The 20517-nt window shown below is 38.1% G+C and overlaps 2 protein-coding genes across 2 annotated transcripts in view; both read left to right on the forward strand.

Moving 5' to 3' along the window:
* The window catches only part of LOC132110442 (ras association domain-containing protein 10-like), a 33832-nt gene that overhangs the window by 9467 nt on the left and 3848 nt on the right, over nucleotides 1-20517 (forward strand). The window lies entirely within an intron of this gene.
* Nucleotides 1868-5505, forward strand: LOC132095501 (uncharacterized). Its single transcript, XM_059500560.1, has 5 exons — nucleotides 1868-2006; nucleotides 2439-3466; nucleotides 3561-3630; nucleotides 3714-3888; nucleotides 5217-5505. The coding sequence occupies exons 1-5, from the start codon at nucleotides 1868-1870 to the stop codon at nucleotides 5380-5382; spliced, it is 1578 nt and encodes a 525-aa protein (XP_059356543.1). The 3' UTR covers nucleotides 5383-5505.

Consider the following 20517-nt stretch of genomic DNA (forward strand, 5'->3'; position numbering starts at 1 on the left):
ACCTAGGAACAGATACCAGTGGTAAGGAACGCTTTTGTCAATATGTTCCTGTAAAGGATACACTTGCTACCTTGTTTAAGCAGTCCACTGTGAAAGACCAGTATGCACTTTCTAAACTTCATGTGCACAGTGACATGGTTTTAACTGATGTTAATGATGGCAAAAACTTCAAGCAAAACACCATTTTACAAGAATCATCATCTGTATCAGTTATACTGTACTTGGATGCCTTTGAGGTTACAAACCCGCTAGGCTCTGGAAAAAAGAAACACAAAATCATGGCCATGTACATGACACTTGGGGAAATATTACCACATAATCGATCCATTGTTGACCCAGCACAACTTGTTTTGCTTTGCAGGGAGCAGGATTTCAAATTTTTTGGTCAGGACAAGATATTTTCCCGTCTTATTGCTGACCTAAAAGACTTGGAGGATTCAGGCTTTCAGCTGGAAGATGGGAGGTACCTTAAGGCATCAGTGATTGCTATATGTGGCGATAATCTCGGTTCCCACTCTGTTGGTGGATTCACAGAAAATTTCAGCAGTAGCAAAAACTTTTGTAGGTACTGTTTGATTAACAGAGAGACATTTGCCAAATCGCCACTGGCATTTGGCCCTCCAAGAACAGCTACAAATTATAACGACAGTGTACAAAAACTGACCTCTGACCATGATTTAATAGATGGAATCAAATTTAATTCCTGTTTCAACTCACTTAAGTCTTTTCATGTCTGTAGTGGTCTTCCTCCATGTCTTGGACATGACGTTTTTGAGGGAGTAGTAGCAAATGATTTGGCCCTCTATATTGAACATTTGGTAAATTCTGAAAAACATTTCACCTATGACCAGATAAATCGGGCCATCTCACAGACAAAACTTTTGGGTAGTGACTCACACAACAAACCATGTGAGATTAAGGAAAATGCTAAAAAGCTCAGTGGTTCAGCCACACAGAATTGGTGTCTTTTACGATTATTACCAGTTTATATTGGCAAATGGATCAAAAAACCTATGGAAAGTGAGGTTTGGCAGCTGTGCCTTAAGCTAAAGGAAATAGCTGAATTCATCTGTGCTCCAAAAATTCACCAGAATGAGGTTGCATATTTAAAAGTTTTGCTCGAGGAATATGTATATTTACGGAACAGCATGTTCCCTGACCACACTCTCAAACCAAAGCATCACTATTTGTTGCATTGTCCTGACCTAATCCTTAAATTTGGGCCACTGATACGCTTGTGGACACTAAGGTTTGAAAGCAAACACTCCTATTTCAAGGAGTGTGCCAGAAAGCTTCACAATTTTTTACACTTAAGTAAGACACTGGCAGAAAGACACCAGCTTCTTCAGTCATATCTAAGTTGTGGTCAGTTATTCCCACCTTCCATTCAGGTTGCTGGTGAAGCAAATGAAATTGATGAACAGACATACAATGGGGATATACAGATGCTGTTAAAGACTGTTGATATTGATAAACACAAAACCTGTGAGGTTTCATCAGTGATTTACAAAGGGACCAAGTACACCAAAGGTCTTGTTGTTGTTTTAAAGCACACTGGTGACAACTTGGTCTTTGGGAAAATATCCCTCATACTTACTGATGAGAAACAGGTGCACTTTGTTGTTTTGGTACATAAATCATTACTGTTAGTTGATCTTGGAATCTATCACATATGGAAGTCAGAAAATGAATATGCATATATTAATGCAGATAGGTTGCAAGATTATTATCCACTGCCAGTGTACAACATCTTGGACCTCCATACTGTTTGCTTGCATCACTCAGTGTGTTCTTCATTCTAGGTATGGATGCTGAATGCATTCAGGAAATTTCGAGAGTGCTACCTGAATTGGACAATGAGAGGTTGATGGGTCTCATTGAACACCTGACATCAGCAGTTGGAGTCACAAATAAAGAATACCTTGCTTTTATAGAAAGGGATGACTTACAGGACCATTTAACACCAATACAGTGTCGTAAAGTCATCCAAGCTTTTAAACAAAGAGGTGAGGAAAAGCACATCGAAAGCAATGTAAAATATTAAAGATATTGTATGTGGCATCTTTCTAGATAAAGCTTGAGACACTAAACTCCAGTCCTGGGGATCCACCTCCCAGCATGTTTTAGATGTCTCCCAGTTCAACATGCTAAGATGCAGATGAGCTGAATCAGGTGTTTTTATTAGTTGGACTAATTAAAAAAATTCTGCGATGTGGGACCCCAGGTATGGAGTTGAGAAACGCTGGGTTAAACTACTGGATAAACTTAATATCTAAATGACAGAAGAGAAAGGGGAAACCAATTGTTAGTTATAATCTTATAAAGCAGATTAAAGAGTCATTAATAAAAAAAAAAAAGTTCTGTTATCTGTAAAATGTACATACTGTAAATAAAAAATGCACTTGTAAATATCCATTAATGTATTTCTTCTCTACTAGAACTGAATTTTAAAGCTGACACTAAACAGACAACAGTGCCTTTTTCATCCTTGGACCCAAAGCTGACAGATGGACAATCCCAATTTACACCTCCTCGTACACAACCCCACTCTAATGGATTATCTTTTACAAACACACAGAACTCATGGGTCAGCCAGTTCGAGATTCCTTGGGACAAAATGCCTGCTTCACTCTCACAGGCACTATTAAGAGGGCACAGGGCTAACCCTCCAGACAGACGAGCAATGGTGAGAACTGTGGTGGCTGCCATGCAGAAACACTGTCCAAATCCCAACAGGGCTGCCTGCGTAGAGATAGCGAAACTGATTGTGTCAAAATATCCTTTGACCTTTGCAGACACAAATGAGGAAGGTGAACAGTTGGGGATAGGTTACTATTCTCTTGTTAATCAACTTAAAACAAGAGTTGAGCATGTTAACCGCAACAATGTAAGTGATAGAATACGGAGAACAAGAACAACGACAGAACTTAGCACTACCACAAAAACATTACGGTGCAAAGTAGACAGCTATGGCTGCACAAATTGGCAGCCAAAATGTCTCCCAGAAGGAGAGACAGTTGACTCCTTAGAAGGCCGAAGAAAAAATATGGTCACCATATTTCAGTCTGCTGGCCCCAGAGTTGTGGACATTCCAGATATTGACAATTCAATGAGATTGACATACATCTATCAACGTCACATGATAAACAGCTGCCCTCCCCCTAGTACAAATGAGATTGAAGAACAGTGGCCTTTCCTCTTTACAAAAAGAGGACTCTGTGGCCATTTCAAAACTCTGACGGGTATTGATATCTGTGATCGAGTAGCACAGGCTCTTCAAACCAAGGGGAAGAGGATCATAGATTTCTTCCAAAGACAGACTCAGAACAGAGACATTCAGTGTCTTCTACGGGACATTGAGAGTGACACAGTGACCATGCAGCATAGCAGGACCAGCATAGCAGCAGTGCTTCTTTTGATGAAGCACTTCCTTGAAAAAGAGGATTCCATCTTCATTTTGGCTGATGTAAGTGGGCAATAGTATTGTGAATTACATTAAATGTTATTTTTAAGCTGCATTTTAAACATGTAGTAATAAAAGGTCTTTGTGTGTTTTGAAGACCGCTACAACAAAGGCATCCATCGAGAAAGACATGAGCCTTCCAGCCACACCAAGACTCATAATGCTTGGTAAGAGAATATTTTGAGGAATGTTAGTGTACCTCATTGGGTGTTTGCCTTTTAAACATTTGTAATTTTTTTTTTTTTTTTAGGGAACACATTTCTCTCTTCCACAAAGTGGATGGTAAGCATTGAGGGAAAGGTGGCCTATGTTTTGGATGAGCACCTGGGATTTGCAGATGCCTTATCTGTATTCTTCAGCTGCTTCTACGTTTTCAACATTGAATACCAGGAGACTGCCTGTGCAACACTGGAACTCATACAACGGTAAGTACCTCTTCATTTCTCCACATATTGTTTTGTTCTGTTAATTCAAAGTTTAACATGTTTAGTTGTCTGTTTAACTAAATCACAAAATTATATAGTTTTTCACTTTCTTGTAGCTGTAACTATCCATGTACCACTGTATTTCTTCTGCCAAAATAAACTAAAAAATTGTGTTTGTCCAGGACTGCTTAAATTCCAGAAGATAAAATTATCTTGTTATAAAATTAAGCAGTCCTGGACAAACAAAATTTTTGGATTGTTTTGGCAGATAAATTTAATTTATGAAAACACTTTAGAATAATGGTCCGTCATTTTACATAACTATGCAGGATTAATAACTCCCGTATTTTCCGGACTATAAGTTGCACTTTTTTTCATAGTTTGGCTGGTCCTGCGACTTATTTATCAAAATTAATTTGACATGAACCGAGAGAAATGAACCAAGAGAGAACTTTACCGTCTACAGCCACCAGAGGGCGCTGCTCAGTGCTCCTGTAGTCTACCCCTAATAAACATAGAGCGCCCTCTCGCGGCTGTAGACTGTAATGTTTTCTCTCGGTTCTTGCTTCTAAATGAATGCGACTTATAGTCCAATGCGACTTATATATGTTTTTTTTCCTCATCATGATGTATTTTTGGACTGGTGCGACTTATACTCAGGTGCGACTTATAGTCCGAAAAATACGGTAATATGGAAACAAGATTTACTAATCAGTAAGTAATAGTAAAGTAGGACTGAGATATTTTTTATTAGGTAATCAATAATTACTGAATGAGATTGGCCTCATTAAATACTAATAGTTATAAAATACCTTTTTACTAAATTAATTACTAATCACAACTTTAACCTGTGTCTGAGACATGATCACTTTCTTTTTTTTTTTTGCGCTGAATATGGACCAGTGGTTTTGTCTCAGACAAAGGTTAATGTTGTGATTAGTAATTAATTTAAAATAATATATTTTGAATAATGTTTTTAACCAAACAGTTTTGAGGCACCATTTACTTCCATAGTAGGGAAAAAAACGATGGAAGCAAATGGTGCCCCAAAATGAATGAAATGATGACAGAATTTATTTTTTTTGGTGAACTATCCGTTTAACGAAGCAACATTATGTGTTACCAAAAACATTTAAAGCAAAGGCACTGAGGGATAAGAAATCTAATCATTTTTTTTGCTCATGGCTTAAGAAATACAGCACACAGACTCAAAAAATATTTAAGCCTGTTTTTAAGATTCTTTTGAAATTCAATTGTATAGTAAAATTCATTCAATTCATTAAGAATTTGATGTTTTTTTTCTTACATTCATTTTCTCTTGCTTAAAGGTTTTTCGTGAGGATAAACCCAGAGGAGGGAACAAAATGCACCGCCAAAACCGGAGTGAGTCGGAAGACAGGGGAAGTTGTGAAGAGGAAGACAACAGTAATCAACAACAGAGTGTCATCCTTCCTTCGCCACCTAATGGAGTTTGAGTGGAAAAACTCGGACTAGGTGAGATGCTTCTTAACAGGACATGTACTGTATACAGACACTTTTCAATTTGAGGATACTAATGCAGTTTACTTTTAATTCATCCTCCAATAATGGTTACAATGTTGTTTTTGATTAAATTTTATTGAGGTGATTCAGTAATATGATTTTGGAGGATGTAGTTTGTGCTGCTACTATTATGTACTGACAGTTTTCTATTTAATTATCTATTCTGTTAAGCTAAATAACAGAAACACCTCTCTGAAATATGCAATCAGGTTCAGCATCACTACAAAGTACATTCTTCAAAATATTCATAGCATTGAATCACCACCTCCCTAAAACAGTTTCAACAAAAACTAAACATTTTTCAAGTCTTCATGCTGGCATTGCAGGAATGGATTAAACAGCATTTTTTTTTTTGCTAGGTGTACCTCAAAGTGTTAACCAAGTGTATAAAATACTGTTTAACCATATGATAATATGTAATAGGGTTTTTTTTTTAGGATTTTTTTTTTAATTAAATTCCATCCGCGTAAATGTTTGTGTATACTCAAATTTTATGACTAACATTGTCATTCTTACCTAGATGGACTTCTGACAGATTCCTTGCCGTAATGGAGCATATTCCTGGTTGTTTCAAGTCATCAAATGTGCCAAGTTTATTGACTTCCAAAATCAGTACAGATGAGAAACTGGAGTACTTGTCTACTTTCAGAATTTATTGGCTTTAGACATTTAGGTTTTAGTCATGTATATCAGTATTTTACACCAAATTTACAGTATTCTTTAGTGACTTATTTCTAATGTAATTTCCTATGAATTTAATACTTTAATGCGTTCAATAATGTTTTTTTGTCAATTCTTTAATTTATTGATTTATTAATTGATGTAAATGTTAAATCCAGTTTACAGACAAAGGACAAAAATGTTGCACTGTCCCAGCATTGTATCTTTAATGACTTTTTCAGTGTGTGTCTTAGTTAATATACAGTTCTATATGCAGAGTCAAGATACTTTGTTTTAAAAACTACATTTTCTGCAGTGTTTTTGCCATTGAATGCACTCTAATTGCTTTGATACATGTAAATTCATGCTCTATTTTATTTTAAATTATTTTCTGAAAATAAGATATGAATTGAGAATGTTTTAAAGTGAACTTTCACACATTTACATTTTCAAGTTTAAGTATTTGCAATGTTTTAAATAAAGAATTTCATGTTTCATAATAATTGTGTCTTTTTGGACTAAATGTCTGGACTTGTGTAGGATAAAAATGTAATTTTAATTTAGTAAGAATTAATGATTGATTAGGATTAATGTACTGTTAGCCAAGGTCTTTTTACAGTAATGGTACTGTATTATATGATTACAGTAACATGTAGTTACTGTAAAACTAAAATGCGGTTCTTTTACTGTAAATCTCAAATACAGTAACTTACTGGCAACAGTGTTGCCAGTAAGTTACTGTAAAAAACCCTTGAAAAGTCTAACAGTGTACCCATGTCATTATACAGAGTTGTGTCCTGATATGTCACAAAAACAAGAGCACACACACACACACACACACACAAATTTTCTGAAGAGTTTGTTTGTTTTTATGTTTGTGTTTTTTGTTGTTAAATTCCACTTCACAAATCATTTGATGAATCATAGGTGTTAAATCAAAGTTTTTCTCCTCTTTTCAACTTTGAGTAATCTTGCTTTCAGAGGACACTAGAGTATTTACACATCCTAAATAAGGGGTGCAAGATTTAAAGATGCCCACACAGGTTGTGTGAGTGTAATGAAGTGGAAAGGAATGTAACCTTTTTGGTGGTGTGAGTGAGAGAGCCTCAATTTACACCCTCAATGAGCTAAATGCTGAGATCTGTAGGAAAGAAAAATCACAAAGGTGATCTCTTTAATATCTGTTGTGTCTCATATGCTATGGGATTAGTTGAAGGTTGTTTTACTTAAATTGTATATTTCTTAAATTTTAAATCCAGAGAAAAAGAGCCCAGTAATCTTACTTGTCTCACCAGTTTCACAATTTCAGAAGAGATCGCAATAAAGTTTCAAACTTTTATAAAAGACATATCAATATAAACACAAATATTTCTCATCAAATTCATTCAAAAAATGATCTGAGCCAGAAATATCTAACTTTATTCTTACTGTATTCTCTTACTGAAGTTTTTCCCCTAATGGGTTTAATTTGGTAACATTTTAATGTTTGTGATTCATGTGGGTTATTTTAATTTAATATTACATTGATGACATTAATTCTAAAAACTTAAAAAAAAGTGTTTCTCACAACTGCATATTCTTATATGAAGATCCAGTCTAAACATGTCTCATTTTATTTTGAGGCAGACATAACTGAAATGATAATACTCTCAGTTCACGCTCATGAGTAAGATGTTAATTCAGTAACTAGCCAGACACATTCAATGATTCATTCAGTGAAGGATTTGTTTGACTGATTCAATCTGATGACTCATAAAGACTCATTAAAGACTCATTAGTTTGCAAATCAGACATGCTGACTGTGCCAGCAATAAGAATGTGATGTCTTTCTTTCTTTCTTTCTTTCTTCCTTTCTTCTTTCTTCTTTTTTCTTTCTTTCAATTCAATTTAGACTTCAGCTTTTTTATCTCATCACATTACTATTATCTCACAACTAAAAATAGAAATACAGTTATTTCTTTTAATGTCAATACAGCAGTGGTGATGGTTAACATCAGTTCAGGAAACAATAGCATGCAGGCAATACTGAATTGATTAATCTTTTACACAGTTATTTGTAAAATTGCCTTATGCAAACACTGTCGCTCAGTTACTCAGCATTCCTCATTGTGGATTGATAAGCAGTGAAGGGGAGAGCAGCATTCAAATGAAATTCAGTGGGTCAGGCTTTAAAGGTACTTTAAGGGAAGCATGCAGAGGAGACTGCAGGTCAAGCTATCATTCATTGTGCCTTGTGGCCTTCTCTCTGCAGGACAGCTGTAGTCGGAGTTTGTGTGTGTGTGTGTGTGTGTGGAGGGTATTTGAGGTGGGCCGTATTGTATGGATGATGTAGAGTAAGTGGAGCGGAAGAGATGAGTGGGAGCCAGCTGTGGTCACTACACAGGGTGGGATACAAACACACACACACACAAACACACACACACAAACACACACACACACACACACACACACACACACACACACACACACACACACACACACACACAAACACACAAACAAATATAAACACAAACATACAAAAACACACTAACTGTGAGCCTGCTGCATACCTGGTTCCACTCAGTGAGATCTCTATGCACATTAGGTAAACCAATCATAATGGATGATTATGACTGTTGAGATACGTATGGCATGCTGCTCAAATGAAACTGCCAGACACTTGGTCGATGAGGCAGAGATAAGACTGTTTGCAATTAGTTTTTACTCCCATTGTGGAGTATCTCCACTGATGCTGAGCTAAACGACAAGTTCAGTCTTGTCAATGAATAAGGGTGTACTCACACTAGCCAGTTTGAACCGTGCCCGAGAGCGTTTGACCACCAAAGCGCGGTTCGTTTGACTAGTGTGAGTGCTCCGAACCGTGCCCGGGTGCAGCTCGATTAGCCGGCCCTGGCCCGCTTGGAAGAGGTGGGCCAGAGCACGGTTCAGTTGGACTTGGGCGCGGTTCGCATGCAGTGTGAGCGCTAACTGTGCTGGAGCACGGAACAGGACACGTGACGTCAAAGCTGCAAAGTCCTTGCTGCACTTCAGCTGGTACCTTGCAAACCTCCTCATACGAGCAGCACGATTACGTGAAAATTTTCGCGCCACTAAGGTGACACATCTGTTTAACAACAGGCTGTGAGAGGGCTGTGGACCACCGTGGACCAAATGACACAAAATTATCCACAAAGAAAACAGAGTGATGGACTCCATTGTGTTCAGAGAAGCGCCGCTCTTCCTGTTTATCCCGAAACTGTCGCACCATAATGACGTAAGCGTGCTCTGGCACGAATGCTGAAACCCTATGTGAGTGCAGGCCAGAGGGGGAGTGGGGAGGGGGGACAATCGTACTCGGGCCCGGTTCATGGCACACGTGCCTAGTGTGAGTACACCCTAAGAAACTCATGAGGAAGCAGAATTGTAATGAAAAATTACTAATTTATCAACACTCCTTTCCTTGAGATTAATTAATGTGGATGTGCTTTATCATCTCCTTAAATTTTACTCAAACCCACAGCACCCTCATTAGTGGGGTTTGCAATGTCAGGCATCAGTGTTTCTACATTACTCATTCTGTACTTGGGGTTATAACAAACTCCTGTGACATGCACCCTATTTCCCTTAGATCACCCCCTTCTCCAGGTTTCCAGTGGGAGCAGGTGTGAGAAAGGAGGGGCGCAGTAACAAACAGAACTGGCAATGTGTGATGAGTCACACCTGAAGTGAATAAAGCCTTGTCCCTGTCACTGTTAAATGCTGAGCACACCTTGCATTAGCCCCTTTCACACTGCACAATGGTCCAGGAAAATTGCCGGGTTACCTTCTGTGTGACCGCAAACACGTCCCAGGACTGATTCCGGGATTGATCTTGGGTTGGGGACCTAGTACCATTTCCGGGTTCAGTCCTGGAATGAGCTCTGTGTGAACAAAAGCCAGAACCAATGCTGTAAAGGGTGTGTCTTAAGCCCCTTTCCCACTGCACGTCGGACCCGGCATATTGCCGGAACATTGCCTGGTCGCCTTCTGTGTGAAAGCAACCACGTCCGGGGATTGATTCCTGCATTGAACCCGGGTCGGGGACCTAGTAACATTGTTCAACCCGGGACGAGCGATGTGTGAACAAAAGCCAGATCTAATGCCGTGTCGAAGTGATGATGCACGTTATCGCGCAACTCTTTTACCGGCTGTTTTGAAGGAAGATCAACGTTCGCGAAGAAAAAAAAAATGTGCAAACTGTAATGATGCAGAGATCAGTTTGTTCCTCACTTTCCGCTCTGACGCCGAGATCGTTCGCTTGCTTCAGTGAAAGTATAACGTGCCTAACGTTTTCGACTCATACATTACACGTCACGCCCTGATGTCACGTGTCGTTACGGGATCTTTACAGGTTGTGTGTGAAAGCACGCACATATCCCGGGTAATTACTGGCAGTGTAAAAGTGCAAAATCTAGCGACCCGGGAACAATTGCCGGAACACTTTACCCATGTATTTGCCGGAATGGCAGTGTGAAAGGGGCTTTAGTGAAGCAGAGATCAGTTAGTTCCTCACTATCTGCGCTGAAGCTGAGATCGTCGCCAGCTTAAGTGAAAGTTAACGTGCCTAGCGTTTTTGACTCGTACATTAGATGTCACATCCTGATGTCACGTGTCATTACGTGACGTTTAAGGGTTGTGTGTGAATGCACACTCATATTCCGGGTAATCACTGGCAGTGTAATAGGGGCAAACTCTAGCAACCCGGGAACAATTGCCGGGACACATTACCCGTGTATTTTCTGTAATCGCAGTGTGAAAGCGGCTATTGAGAGACTGGTCTCTTTCCCCCATGCATGCATGGTGGTGTCCTCATAGGTCCAAGAGGAGAGCAGGGAAGGATTGCCCCATGCTGCTAAGTTACAAATCACTGGACTTAAAGCCCAGTGCAAAAAGCACATTTCACCACCACGGGGCTGGAAGTACAACACTTTATTTTCGCTTTTTATTGCGCAAGGTTTTTTTATTAATTTATTTTTAAGTTTAATAAAAGCCTTTTTTTGTGTGATGCCACACCTACTCTATCCACACCCGCTGTGTCTGCTGTTACTCAGCCCACCACAGTGGTGGAGAATATGAGCAAAGGCAGAGCTTAGATAGTGCAGTTGGGCACCAGTTTATGACTTGGATGTACGTAGGATATTTGCTTATAGATATCCATAAAAACCTGAACTTGGATCGAGAATCAAAGGAGAAGGCCTCCTGGCCACAATAAGGGGAGGGGATGTTTCTTATATTATCATTTACCCTGTGGTTTTGTTGAACCTGTCAATTAAAACCATGATTCTGTCCCTGCTCTTGCCCAGTGCAAGAGTAAGAACTCGGGTGAGCATGATTTCACCAAGTACAACATGTTCCTGGATCAACATTCCAATCAACCAATCAGAATTGAAATATAACTATAAGGGTTAGGTTCTTCTACACCCTTGTTAATAAGCAGTCATCAATGGACAGCAATGTTGATCCAGGATCATCGAAAGATGTTGATCCAGGAAAATGTCTTACTTGGAAAAATCATGGCGACCTAGAACTCATCACTCTTGCTGTTGAATTCAGAGTACGCCTCTCTTCAAGAGAATGCTGATGTCCTAGATAAGGGACCAGTCTGCAAGTTGGCAGACCTGTAGCCCTGTGCAGCACACCTTTGGGCTACAATTGACGAGCTGCCTCTCAAATGCACAGTCCCAGAGAAGCACAACCACTACATAGAAGACACCACCCCACGGACCCCAGACTGAAGCTTGAGCAGCCACCAGGACCAAAGATGGGCATCTCTGGAACCGCACTCCTGTGGTTGAAGTCCTACCTCTCCGATAGATCCTTCAGTGTGTCTTGGAGGGGTGATGTTTCTAAGTCACAACAACTTTCTACTGGGGTTCCTTTAAGGCTCAGCACTTGGACCACTCCTCTTCTCCATCTACATGACGTCATTAGGATCTGTCATTCAGAAGCATGGCTTTTCTTATCACTGCTACGCTGATGACACCCAACTCTACTTCTCATTCCAACCAGATGACCCGATGGTAGCTGCTCGCATTTCAGCCTGTCTGAGTGACATTGCTAGCTGGATGAATGACCATCACCTTCAGCTTAACCTTACGAAGACAGAACTCCTGGTGGTTCCAGCTAACCCATTGCTTCATCACAACTTCTCTATACAGCTGGGTTCGTTAACCATTACTCCTTCCAGGACAGGCAGAAACCTAGGAGTTGTGATGGATCATCAGTTAAGCTTCACAGACAACATTGCTACAACGACCCGTTCCTGCAGATTTGCTTTATACAACATTAGGAAGATTAGACCCTTCCTGTCAGAGCAAGCCACCCAACTTCTTGTCCAAGCTCTTGTTCTCTCAAGACTGGACTATTGTAATGCTCTCCTGGCGGGCCTTCCTGCATGTACTGTCAAGCCTCTGCAAATGATCCAGAATGCAGCAGCGAGGGTTGTCTTCAATGAGCCAAAAAAAAAGCTCACGTTACTCCTCTCCTCATCAGGTTACACTGGCTACCAGTGGCTGCTCGCATCAAATTCAAGGTACTGATGCTTGCCTACAAGACGACCACTGGCACAGCACCAACATACCTAAACTCACTGGTTAAATCTTATGTGCCCTCCAGAAGTTTGCGCTCTGTAAGTGACCGACGCCTTGTGGTGCCATTCCTAAGAAGTTCAAAATCTCTCTCACGGCCCTTCTCCTGGACTGTGCCCAGCTGGTGGAATGACCTCCCAATCTCAATTCGTGCAGCTGAGTCTTGAATCATTTCCAAGAAACGTCTAAAAACTTATCTTTTTCGCCAGCACTTAACCAACTAATACTAGCACTTTTCCTTATTTTCTTGTCTTTCACTTAATTAAAAAAAAACCTTGGCTATGTGATCTGTACTAGACTAACTGAGACTTGTCATGGCACTTGTATACTGTTGTTGTTCTCTTGTTGACCTGACTGCTTCTTTTGTTCTCATTCGTAAGTCGCTTTGGATAAAAGCGTCTGCTAAATGATTAAATGTAAATGTGATAAAAAGCCTTACCCAGGCCTGACACCACACCCACTGTCATTTTTCATCCTGCAACACTCTTTACACTTAGTATTAAACTTTGGAGTGTAGCTTATCACACCAATCCTACTCTGGACATGATGATAGATCATATCACGTGCATTATCATGGGAACATTCTCAGAACTATTGTTAATATTCTGGGAAGGTTGTCTCAATTTTGTCCCCATGACCATTAACATTAACAGACCTTTTTTTTTTTTTTAGAATCACATCTTAAGTTATATAAAATTTTGTAAGTCAAGTTTAAAAAATAAAAAAAAGAGTTGAGATGACCAGTGGAGCCAATTTGATGATACTTAGCATTTAAAAAATTTACATTTTGAATGTTCAGAGAACATGCTCATAATTTAACTGGAATGTTATCAAATATGTTAACAAAATATGACATTGATCGCTGGGAAGTATCTATAAAACTGTCATTTTCTAAGCCATATTCAGGGATCATTGTTTCATTATTTGATTTGAACCTGCAAGTAACAACCCTGAAACACCCCAGCAACCATCTTTTGACACCCTAGTGAATACCAATAACAGCTGAGCAATGGCTTCATGTAAACACCTTAGCAGCCATCCAAATTAGTAGCACAGTGGTAAATTGTATAGGTATAGGTATAGGAATACGAATACGATACCTATCCCGGCATTCCCATAAGGTCTATTCAGTAAATGAGCAAATCACCCTCCTCCATCCCCAACTCCTTTTTTCACAGTCAGGACATGGCTTTCTAATATTCTTTGTTGAAAGAAAATACTGTGTTCTGCTAATGTGTCTCAGGCAGCTAATTTGGTTACTCCCCAACTGAAAGCCACTGAGCCACCTTAAATTGATTTAGAACAAAGACTGCACAACCAAGCATGTCAGTCATGCTTCACTGAACCAAATGTTAACATAGGTCATTCATGGGTCTCTAACGAAGTTAGTGGTCTTCACCCTCACAAATGCTCTTAGGTAACTTCTACATTCTCTACTGCAGATGTCCATGTCAGGTTCCAGTTTTGTGATCTGATCAATTGTGTGGGTGCACAGTCGCAATGTTTACGATTCCAAATTCAATGATATCCAACATTCATTAGCTTATGCCTCGTTAGTTTCATGTGCTGTAAAACTTGAGTAAAACTGTAGCAGCACTTATCTCTGTCACCAAGTACAATGGTAGTATGATTATAGTCAGTGTTGGGGGTAATGCATTACAAGTAACGCGAGTTACGTAATCAGATTACTTTTTTCAAGTAACTAGTAAAGTAACGCATTACTTTTTAATTTACAAGAAAATATCTGAGTTACTTTTTCAAAAAAGTAACGCCAGTTACTTTGTATTCCCATTTTTTGACTGACAAGCCTCCTGTTCCCATATTGGGAGAAATCGGAAGTATGGAGGCATTGTGTACCGCTGTGTGAACATGTTACTGTAGTTCTAGACTAAATGTGAATGTGCATTAATTCATCCCACTCACAAAAAAACAAAAAACAAAACAGATTTAGTATTCATCAAAATTAATCAAAACAGTGAAATGCAAACTCAGAATATGATGCAAACCTGCAATAACTAAATATATTAAATAACACAAATGTATCTATTCCCATTTTATTAACAGTGTCTTTGCTGCTGACCTTTAATGATCCAGTTCAACCATACTAATAATTAAAAAATGACTTTAGATAAACTAACCATTGTGCTTCATTGTTTTTTTTTATTGCTGAAGAGTGTTGAACCTTCTTCTCCTGTGTTCTACTGTACAGACGTGAATTTACTTTTCCTTCAGCCTGAGGTTTATTCATTACACTTTTTGGTGTGAAAGGGCTTTTACATTTGCTATAAATAGAACTTCTTATATTAAAAACAATCAAGCCCTGCTCATATTTAAAAAGTAACGTGAAAGTAACGCAAAAGTAATGTAACACATTACTTTCCATAAAAAGTAACTAAGTAACGTATTTAGTTACTTATTTAGGGAGTAACGCAATATTGTAAGGCATTACTTTTAAAAGTAACTTTCCCCAACACTGATTATAGTACATGTCGTGTGTAAAACTGTGGGTTTTATGCAAAAAAAAATATATAGATCTCAAGTGACATATAATTTCAGCTTTTGGTCTAAGCCACATGGGAAAGTTGTCACAAGGGCTAATTCTCAATATCAAGGCACGGTATGTTTACAGGACTTGAGTCCAGTGTCAAATTATATAAAGATGTGCAGTATGATGATCCTAATTCCATTAATTGTAAATTATTATTATTAAGTGGTAGTGGTAGTACTATACTTTTTTTATTTTTTCCATTAGTTAATATACTAATATTATACAAAAGGGTAATTAGTGTCAATAAATGACACTGTGACAACTTGAATGTTAATGAATCCTATCTCTTTTCCTGAGTGTACTAAGCCAAACCACAAAGACTATTAAATATTTTCTTGTTGACAGATCTCTTCACTTGCACCATTTGCTGTAAGAGCTCTGAGTGTTTCTGAATTAGTTCAGCTTAAAGCAGCACAGATTGCCATGTTTTCATAACACTCTATATCTCATTTATAGCTTTCTTCAGGCTGTATGGATGGAATGCCCCTGTATGTCAGCTCGAAGCGTACTTCAGTGCACACGACATACAGAAGTGACTAGGAATGGGAATTCTGGCAGTGCTTCAGAGAAATAGCAGTCAGAAATATGACGGCTAAATGGATTCCCCCTTTTAAAACATGGGATTCAATTTCAAACCTGCAAGCTAATGTGGCCATATTTCTCTTCAAACACCCACACACGGAGTGAATCTCCTTTCTTGATTGATATTTCTAAAGGCAACCAGGGCATAAAAACTATAAATGTGCCAGCCATACTGGATCAGCAGAGATGATAGCTGAGATTAAGCAGACACCTTTTGTATGGAATTAGGTCAGGGAGTTCATAGGGATTTGAAGTGAAAAAGTGCTTTAAATTCAGATATTTGCCATATTTGCAGCAGATGATGGTCTTGTATTTCACAAGTGCACTATCACTTATTGTCTTACACATTCAGACTAAGGCACATTAAATGAAGTGGATCAAAATATTCATGTTGTCCATATGCTCAGATCTCTAAAAGTGTAGTTTCCAGTCACATTAGGCAAAATTAAAGTGCCACCTACTATTTTGTGTATTGACTTGGTTAAACTGGTTATAAAAACTTAAGATCCACAGAGAAGCTTTACTATTACTAAATTCATCACTGTCTCTAGTAATACAAATCCTGATTTAATCAGGATTTCTGCCAATGTGAAATATAAAAATAAAGTACAGTACAATAATACTGCCATTAAAAGAAGTCTACTGTGTTTTAACACACTACACAGAAACAGTACACTGCTGAGTTCAGTCATACTGTAGCACACACTAACCCTTTACATGCAAGCTGCAAGGAATCACATTATTTACTACATGAAACACACTCACTGGCCTCTGATTCTGCAGCCAATTAGATTGCTTACTCAACATATAAAATTTGAATAGTCTGGTTCATTGTTTGCTGTAATCTGGTCCTTCTGAGTTTCGTTGAGACCCTCCATCTTCCCCAGCTCCACCTGTCTAGATGTGCTATGCATGTTACGTATGCTTTGTACTAAAACTATTCAGAGAGTTGTCATGATTGAAATACAGTTTTGGTTTTGACCCTGGTCTTAACCATTACATACACTCTTTTTTGCCACAGTTTAATGGGTTACACTGTCTTAAAGTATTTGACTAATATTCTGTATTGTGGGCTTAAAAAACAAAACAAAAAATTTTGACTAAAGTAATTTTGGAAATTAAACATTGTGACGAGTGGGGCGGGGCCGAGAGCCGTAGGAACGGGTCGAGGCTGGTGGAGTAATTGGAATTGAGCGACAGCTGCTCCACTCACCTGTCTCGAGTCCCACGGAGGAGCTCTGGAAGAATACAAAAGAGGAGTTACGACAGTGAAGGATGAGAGAGGACCAGGCCTGGGTTTTATTTTGTGTTCGCCGGTTCCCACCTCCTTCTTCCCGTGACTATGAAGGTTTTTACTGTGTTACATTGGTGCCGAAACCTGGGAGGAAGGAGGGACGCGCTGCCAAAGATCCCTCGGCGCTGTCGTGAATCCGCGGTGCCATCGAGCATGGCGAAGGAATCTGCCGCCTCGGACGCTCATTTCCAATTACTCCACCGGCCTCGACCCGCTCCCACGGCTTTCGACCCCGTCACACTTGTCACAAACATATTTTAGGTTGAATCATTCACACTAAAATCTATAGCATGTATTTGGAAAACAAATATAGGGTGAATTTTTATTTAATGCCCTTGTTTAAATTAACATGAATTTCACAGAAAATAAAATACATTTCTTAATGAACTGAGTTCCTGCTGACCTTTGATCAAGCAGGAACATTTTTAAACTATTACTTGAACAGAACAACTTTAAAGATGAAATTAATTTTGGCACATACTGCACTAAATCCATTGATTAAACCCCAAATGTAGAATGTTCATACAAACTGCATGTAGCCACATACTTTGTATGTGTGAACACTATCCGCTGTCACGGTGAATGGAGGGTAAGTTAATCTGCTCAGGTAGTAGTTATCTGAGGCCTGTATTTCTCTTTAAGCTCACCGCAAGTTGTGTTGCACACACAAACACTAGAGTGAGTGAAATGAGATCCACGTGTAGAAGATTGAGGGTCAAGTGTTAATGTCTGACATGTGTAAGGAGAGACGTTGTCTGTCGTCCACACCTCATCCTTTAGTAGATGTCCACAGAGTCAAGCAGGACATTCAATAAACTCTATTCAGTGCTTTAGATGGCTAAATTCTCTTAGAGAGTTGTCAAGGCCTTTTGAACATGCTCTCACGGGACGGATGCACAAAGCTGCCTCTATGTTTGCATTTGTATGCAAAAATCTCAAACCTCAAAGCACCAGTTCAATGAAATTGGACTGTTTTATGCATTTTGAGAAGGATTTATCCATATATGAGATCTATTACACAGTTTTCTTAGATATTTTATCTAGATAATACAGGTAGTCTAGTGCTCTCATAGACTTCTGAACTTGACACAGTGGCCTCAATGTTTTGAATTTTCTTCTTCTTCTTCTTCTTTCAACTTTACTTCCATGAGAAGCTTGAGTGTTGAAAGGCAGTGCTCAGAGTGCTGGGATCATGGTGGCTTTGGCAGCCTTGAATGTCTGCTCACTTTTCTCAGCCTTTGAGAGCTGCTTTTCACTGCAGTAGACCTGTGGACAACACGCACAATACTGGCTTTCATCTGCCTAGAGCTGCATCCCTCTGTTCCTCAGATAGCATCAGTGCTCACACATTGTTCTGCTTCCACAGGATATGCTTTTAAAATCTTGGCAAGAAAAAAAAAATTGAGAGAGACAACTATGAAAACCTGTTTCCACCAAAGATTTAAAAAAAATGTAAATTAAATTAAGTGTGACTTTTCATCTCACAATTCAAATTTTATGATATTATATATTTATAATATATATAGCTTACTGTATGTTGCTGACTTTTCCCCCCTAAAAATTCAGTTTACGTATCATTCAACCATGGAATAGTAATAACTTTTATTAATAACTTTTTATCTTTCATTTCTAATTTTTTTCTCTCAAAGTGAGTTTATATTTTACAATTCCAACTTTATTCTCCCCAAATTTTTATATTTTTCAATTATGACTTTATAACGCTTATTACTATAAATAATAAACTTTATAACTGACCTTATAACTTCGAGAGAAAAAAGAGATATAAACTCACAAATGCACATAAGATGTCCAAATTGTGAAATATAAACTCATAATTAAGAAAAAATAAATAAAAAAATTCATAAAAATAAATAATAATAATGACAATGAGGAAAACAATGAGGAAAACATTACATTTAAAAATGCTTTAAAATAAAGTTTTAAGATATCAGGATATATCAGTATATTATTTGTGTATAACAAAGGTTTGTGTTATGAGTTGTGGTATGAATTCACCTTTATCTGTCTAGACTCTGTTTTCTCAATAGATAATCCACGACTGTTCTGTTATTGAGTAGACTCCCTTACTTACACAGACAATTAATTTTCAAGCACACACCCAAACACACACACACACACACACACACACACACACACACACACACACACACACCGTCTGTGAAATGAAAATAATCACACTTGGGCTTGACACAATTTGTTATGAGTATGTGGGACCCACATGGCAGAAAAAACCCCAAAGAAAGCTTTCTCATCAGATTGGCTCAGAGCACACAGTGAGTCAGTCTCAGCATTGTCTGTGTATGTTTGTATCTGGAGGGCACTGAGAGCCATTCTGATGCAGTAATGCAGATTGCTGCCCTTAAGATAAATATGAAATTAGTTAGCCTATGAAGAGGTTTATTATTATTTATTAATAATATTTTACTTTTTTTCACCCACAGTTTTTTTTTGTCTACAGTGTTGCAACTATTCATTTAAGACTCAATCTTAAACACATTTTTTTTATTTAATTCTAAACTAGCGACCCTAATTTAATTTACTCACTCCAGACTAATAATTCTGTCAGCATTTACTCACTATCTTTCCAAAAAGGTATGACTTTTTTTTCTTTTTCTTTTTTTCTTTGTGGAATGCAAAACAATAAATTTTGAGGATTGTACTAGTCACTCTTTTCCATGCGGTTACAATAAACTGCATTATTAAAGATTTCAAGCTTCAACAAGCACCATAAAACAATTATATATACATATATAAAAAGATTTAAAAAATTAATAAAAATAATGAAATAAGGTATGTATAATGAATATGCAAGAAGCCCCTCCCCCACCCTGATAAATATTATTATTAATATTAATATTTTTTTTTTATATGTGTCATTCATGTAAACTATTAAAAGTCAACAAGGAAAGTCAACAAGGAAAACATTTATTAGCAACTTTCACTAATAATCCATTGGCTAAATATTTGTATTAATTTATTAACTTAATTTATCATTAAGTAATAAAATATGACCAATGACTCCAAACCTTTGCATTTTGTACTATTCAATATACTTTAATTGTGTACATTTTAACCAATAAAGTATAACATAATTTATTTTCACAATCAGGGGTGTATGGCACAAAATGTGTCATTTAGCAATTTGTCACGCTGCAACTCTACGGTACTGCTGGAAAATGTAGTTAGCTTAGTAGCATTTACACGTTTACTCCTCAACACTTCAGCCAATGCTGGAACTGACCTTGCACTCTGTAATAAACACCCTAAGAGGACCAGGAATAAAGATAAGAATGGGCCTTGACTTTCATTTATAAAGGGTTAGTTCACCCAAAAATGAAAATTATGTAATTACTTACCCTCACGTCATTCCAAAGCCA

The sequence above is a fragment of the Carassius carassius genome, chromosome 2 (assembly GCF_963082965.1).
Source record: "Carassius carassius chromosome 2, fCarCar2.1, whole genome shotgun sequence".
NCBI classification, from domain to species: domain Eukaryota; kingdom Metazoa; phylum Chordata; class Actinopteri; order Cypriniformes; family Cyprinidae; genus Carassius; species Carassius carassius.

Bases quoted from the DNA above. Each gene is read 5' to 3' on its own strand.
- LOC132095501 (XM_059500560.1), top strand. From the start codon at position 1,868: ATGGGTCTCATTGAACACCTGACATCAGCAGTTGGAGTCACAAATAAA. The intron at 3,467-3,560 runs GTAAGTGGGCAA...TGTGTTTTGAAG, and splicing joins CCATCTTCATTTTGGCTGAT to ACCGCTACAACAAAGGCATC. The intron at 3,889-5,216 runs GTAAGTACCTCT...TCTTGCTTAAAG, and splicing joins ACACTGGAACTCATACAACG to GTTTTTCGTGAGGATAAACC.